At 39.8% G+C, this 4211-nt stretch overlaps 1 protein-coding gene across 1 annotated transcript; it reads left to right on the top strand.

Moving 5' to 3' along the window:
* Positions 1–1880: 1880 nt before the first annotated feature.
* Positions 1881–3617, top strand: LOC141074025 (uncharacterized). The gene has a single exon (XM_073561539.1). The coding sequence runs from the start codon at positions 2044–2046 to the stop codon at positions 3418–3420; it is 1377 nt and encodes a 458-aa protein (XP_073417640.1). The 5' UTR covers positions 1881–2043; the 3' UTR covers positions 3421–3617.
* The last annotated feature ends 594 nt before the right edge of the window (positions 3618–4211 follow it).

Consider the following 4211-nt stretch of genomic DNA (forward strand, 5'->3'; position numbering starts at 1 on the left):
GTCATCATTCTCACTTTAATATAACTCTCATCATTCTACCTGCCGGCAGAGCAGAGGAGAATGATGAGAGCGTCTTCAGCACCCGCCACCGGGGAACAGCACTTACTGTACCGCTTCTTCCCTGCCGGCCATCCATGTGGTACTGATGCTGTACACGGGTGGCACACGGTTGTCACACATGTGCCACAAGTATTACACACATGGACATCTCCGGTACCGGAAATATCAGGACATTTGAAATTGGCCTTATACACAGTTCTCTATAAATGCCTAACATTTCTTGAAACTCATCTGACAGAAAATATTGGAGCTTACGATAGTATAGATTGTGAAGTCTCCGAGATCCATACGCGAATTACCCCAGAGAGGTTTCACCACTAGTTACTCATTTATTACTGATGGAGACTGTGGAGTTTGATCATTTCAGTAGTTCCTAATCAGGCCCCATTATTAATATCTGACGTGTGTCACTTTATGTGGTGGTAAGTTTGGAATTATTCACAAAGGATAATAGGAAACAAATGGATCTTACAAATTATTTTCCAGCTTCGCACTATACCATACATACGGTTGTACACTACTGTCTGGGCACATGGCAGTGTTCAGAAGGGAAGGAGCGCCATTTAGCTATATGAATGCAGGTCTAGCTGGAATAGTTTGCAGGCATAATGTATCGGGAGCACTGTTCATGGTCACCTGGCAGCTCAAAAGATGTTACCCATGAACATGCTTGGCTCTATCTTCTCTGCTCTCCATATCCCAAGGATTGCCTTGCTCACCGCCCTATAACACCCTTACATGGAATCTGGACTTACACAGGGACCCCTAGGCTTGGACCATGGTGTCACCTGCTATTCTGTGGTGTTAGATGGCGAGAAGAATAGTCAGGTAGCTGGGTCAGAACCAGAAGGACAGAATACAGAATCAGAAGACACAAGAGTAGTCAGTAAACGGGCCACGGTCACAGCAGGAAACAAATACACAAGCCACAAGCTGAGCACAGAGGACTGAACCAGAGGAGAACAGCGCTGTATCTGGCAGATTCCGGCCATGTGCTTTGCGCTTTAGTAGGGTGTGGTACTTTCCAATTGGCTGAAGTATGGAGCAGATTACTCCAGCTGGACAGCAGGAACAGATCCCAGATGAGATTGGACACACCATATGCAGAAGCCCTAATATAACTAAATGACAGAAAACCAGAATAGTCGAAATCCCCATAAAGTGATTCCATGTTATAAATTAATTCACTGAGGGTTATAATCCTTAGGAGGACTGAATATTTTGACTCCACAGCCACTTATCGGAAATTAACACGCAGTGGATGTTGGAGAGTGAAAATTACACATTTGTCATTTTCTTACCCAGCACATAGTGTCCAGATTGTGCTCCAGGAGACACACACCGCAAATTAAGTGGATTCTTCTCACTATAATATTGCTAAATACAGGGATCCTAAATGTAGTTTGCGCACACTGCAAGACTCCGAAGTGAGAGCGGATTTTGCTGGATTGGTTTATAGAAACTCTGTTGCTTTTCAACAGCCTTTGAGCCACTAATAGTGTGGGAACCTCTGTTTTTCCATTGACAGATGATGGACCTGAGTGGGGACTTGTTTTTTGTGAGATGAGAATTGGTATTATTTTCACCTACATAACATTGATTTTTTTTTTTATTTGATATTTGGGAGGCGGAATAAACAAACAGTTGAACACCACACACTACTGGCTCATCCAACAAGGTTTTCTATTAGACTGTGAACTGTCATTGTCTTGGTAAATAATTAAAGCTTTTACATAAACTGTCCATAAAAATGGCAAGCTAAGTAGAAATGTTCAAAATTATAAAACTCAAGGATATTTTATTAATAAATAATAATTGTTTTTTATCTTAGCAGATGACTGTACCAGGAGATCAGAGGGACAGCTGACATCTTCAACTTTTAAATCTGATGATCTTGAGATCCTACAAGATACAACTGAATTGATTGCTGTTACTCCAGATATATCATCATCCATTCATAGCAAAGATCTGTTATCTGATCCTATGAAACAGGTCACATCTTCTGATTCAATACCGACTACTAAAGAAAATCAAAGTCACAAAAGAGACATTAAAAAACAAACTGCTCCTAAAGCAAAGAAGTCATTTTCATGTTCAGAATGTGGGAAATATTTTACATGGAAATCACGTTTTGTTACTCACCTGAGAATTCACACAGGGGAGAAGCCTTTTTCATGTTCAGAATGTGGCAAAAATTTTGCACAGAAATCATATTTTGTTAGACACCAGAGAACTCACACAGGGGAGAAGCCTTTTTCCTGTTCAGAATGTGGGAAATGTTTTGAACGTAAATCAAATTTTCTTAGACACCAGAGAGCTCACACAGGGGAGAAGCCTTTTTCCTGTTCAGAATGTGGGAAATGTTTTAGGAATAAATCAGATTGTGTTATGCACCAGAGAACTCACACTGGGGAGAAACCTTTTTCATGTTCAGAATGTGGGAGATGTTTTGCACATAAATCATATTTTGTTACCCACCAAAGAACTCACACAGGGGAGAAACTCTTTTCCTGTTTAGAATGTGGGAAATATTTTGCACAGAAATCACAGTTTGTTACCCACCAGAGAACTCACACAGGGGAGAAGCCTTTTTCCTGTTCAGAATGTGGGAAATGTTTTGCACAGAAATTACAGCTTGTTACCCACCAGAGAACTCACACCGGGGAGAAGCCTTTTTCCTGTTCAGAATGTGGGAAATGTTTTAATAATAAATCATATTGTGTTCAGCACCAGAGAACTCACACAGGAGAGAAGGCTTTTTCTTGTTTAGAATGTGGGAAATTTTTTGTGCAGAAATCAAGTTTTGTTATCCACCAGCGAACTCACACAGGGGAGAAGCCTTTTTCCTGTTCAGAATGTGGGAAATGTTTTAACAAGAAATCAGATTTTGTTAAGCACCAGAGAATCCACACAGGAGAGAAGCCTTTTTCATGTTTAGAATGTGGGAAATGTTTTGCACAGAAATCAAATTTTGTTACCCACCAGAGAACTCACACAGGGGAGAAGCCTTTTTCCTGTTCAGAATGTGGGAAATGTTTTGAACGTAAATCAAATTTTCTTAGACACCAGAGAGCTCACACAGGGGAGAAGCCTTTTTCCTGTTCAGAATGTGGGAAATGTTTTGCGCAGAAATCAAATTTTGTTTCCCACCAGAGAACTCACACAAGGGAGAAACCTTTTTCATGTTCAGAATGTGGAAAATGTTTAAGCAATAAATCAGATTGTGATAAGCACCAGATAAGTCACACAGGGGAGAAGCCTTCTTCCTCTTCAGAATGTGGGAAATATTTTAACCAGAAAGTGCTTCTTGATCGCCATCAGAGCAGTTCCGCAGAGGAGAGGCCATTTTCATTTTCTTAATGTGGGAAATATTTTACTTGGAAATCAACTGTTAAAAAACATCAGAGACGTCACAATGGGAAGACGACTTTTTCATGTTCATAATGTTGGAATAGTTTTAACCAAAATTGAATCTTCTTAAATGGTTTGTCTCTTGTCATTCCTAATGTTTGCTGACAAAAGAATAAAACTCAACCTTATTAATTCCAAATTTAAAACTATACCCATAATTCACCCCCTGAAGATTCGTTGGAAAGTGACTGATATAAAAAACATATATTCCACATCTCAGTATATAGGGTGAGGTGACGTTTACACACTCACTCTCCAAGCCTCTCATTTCTACGGGTTTCATCGTCCTCGCCAAAGACGACTCATCAAGAGACTATTTAATATTGACCTATATTCAAGCGAGACTAAACGAAAAAAACTTAAATCATGTATCATGTTATTCGAAACAGTCAGAACACTAGCCACATATTGGCAGATCCCAGACCTCAAACTATATACTTCGGAAGTTTATAAGCCACTCCAGTGTCAGGAATAGATAGTATGAATTTGAATTTACCAAATGGCTGCAATGAAACAATTTAAACATTTAAAGGGGTCTGAATACTTTCCATACCCACTGTATCAGTAAAAATAACTCCTCTTTATTAGGTAAAGTATAAAAGAATTGCACCATTTTCCGATACCCGTCACGTCTCCATTTTTCATGATCTCGGGTTGGGTGAAAGTCTATTTTTTGTGTGCCGAGCTGACGTTATTAATGGAGACCATTTTGGTGCAGATACGATCTTTTGGTCTTTCCT

This window comes from Dendrobates tinctorius, unplaced genomic scaffold (genome assembly GCF_039654945.1).
Source record: "Dendrobates tinctorius isolate UK_male_01 unplaced genomic scaffold, ASM3965494v1 ptg000322l, whole genome shotgun sequence".
Taxonomy (NCBI): Eukaryota; Metazoa; Chordata; class Amphibia; order Anura; family Dendrobatidae; genus Dendrobates; species Dendrobates tinctorius.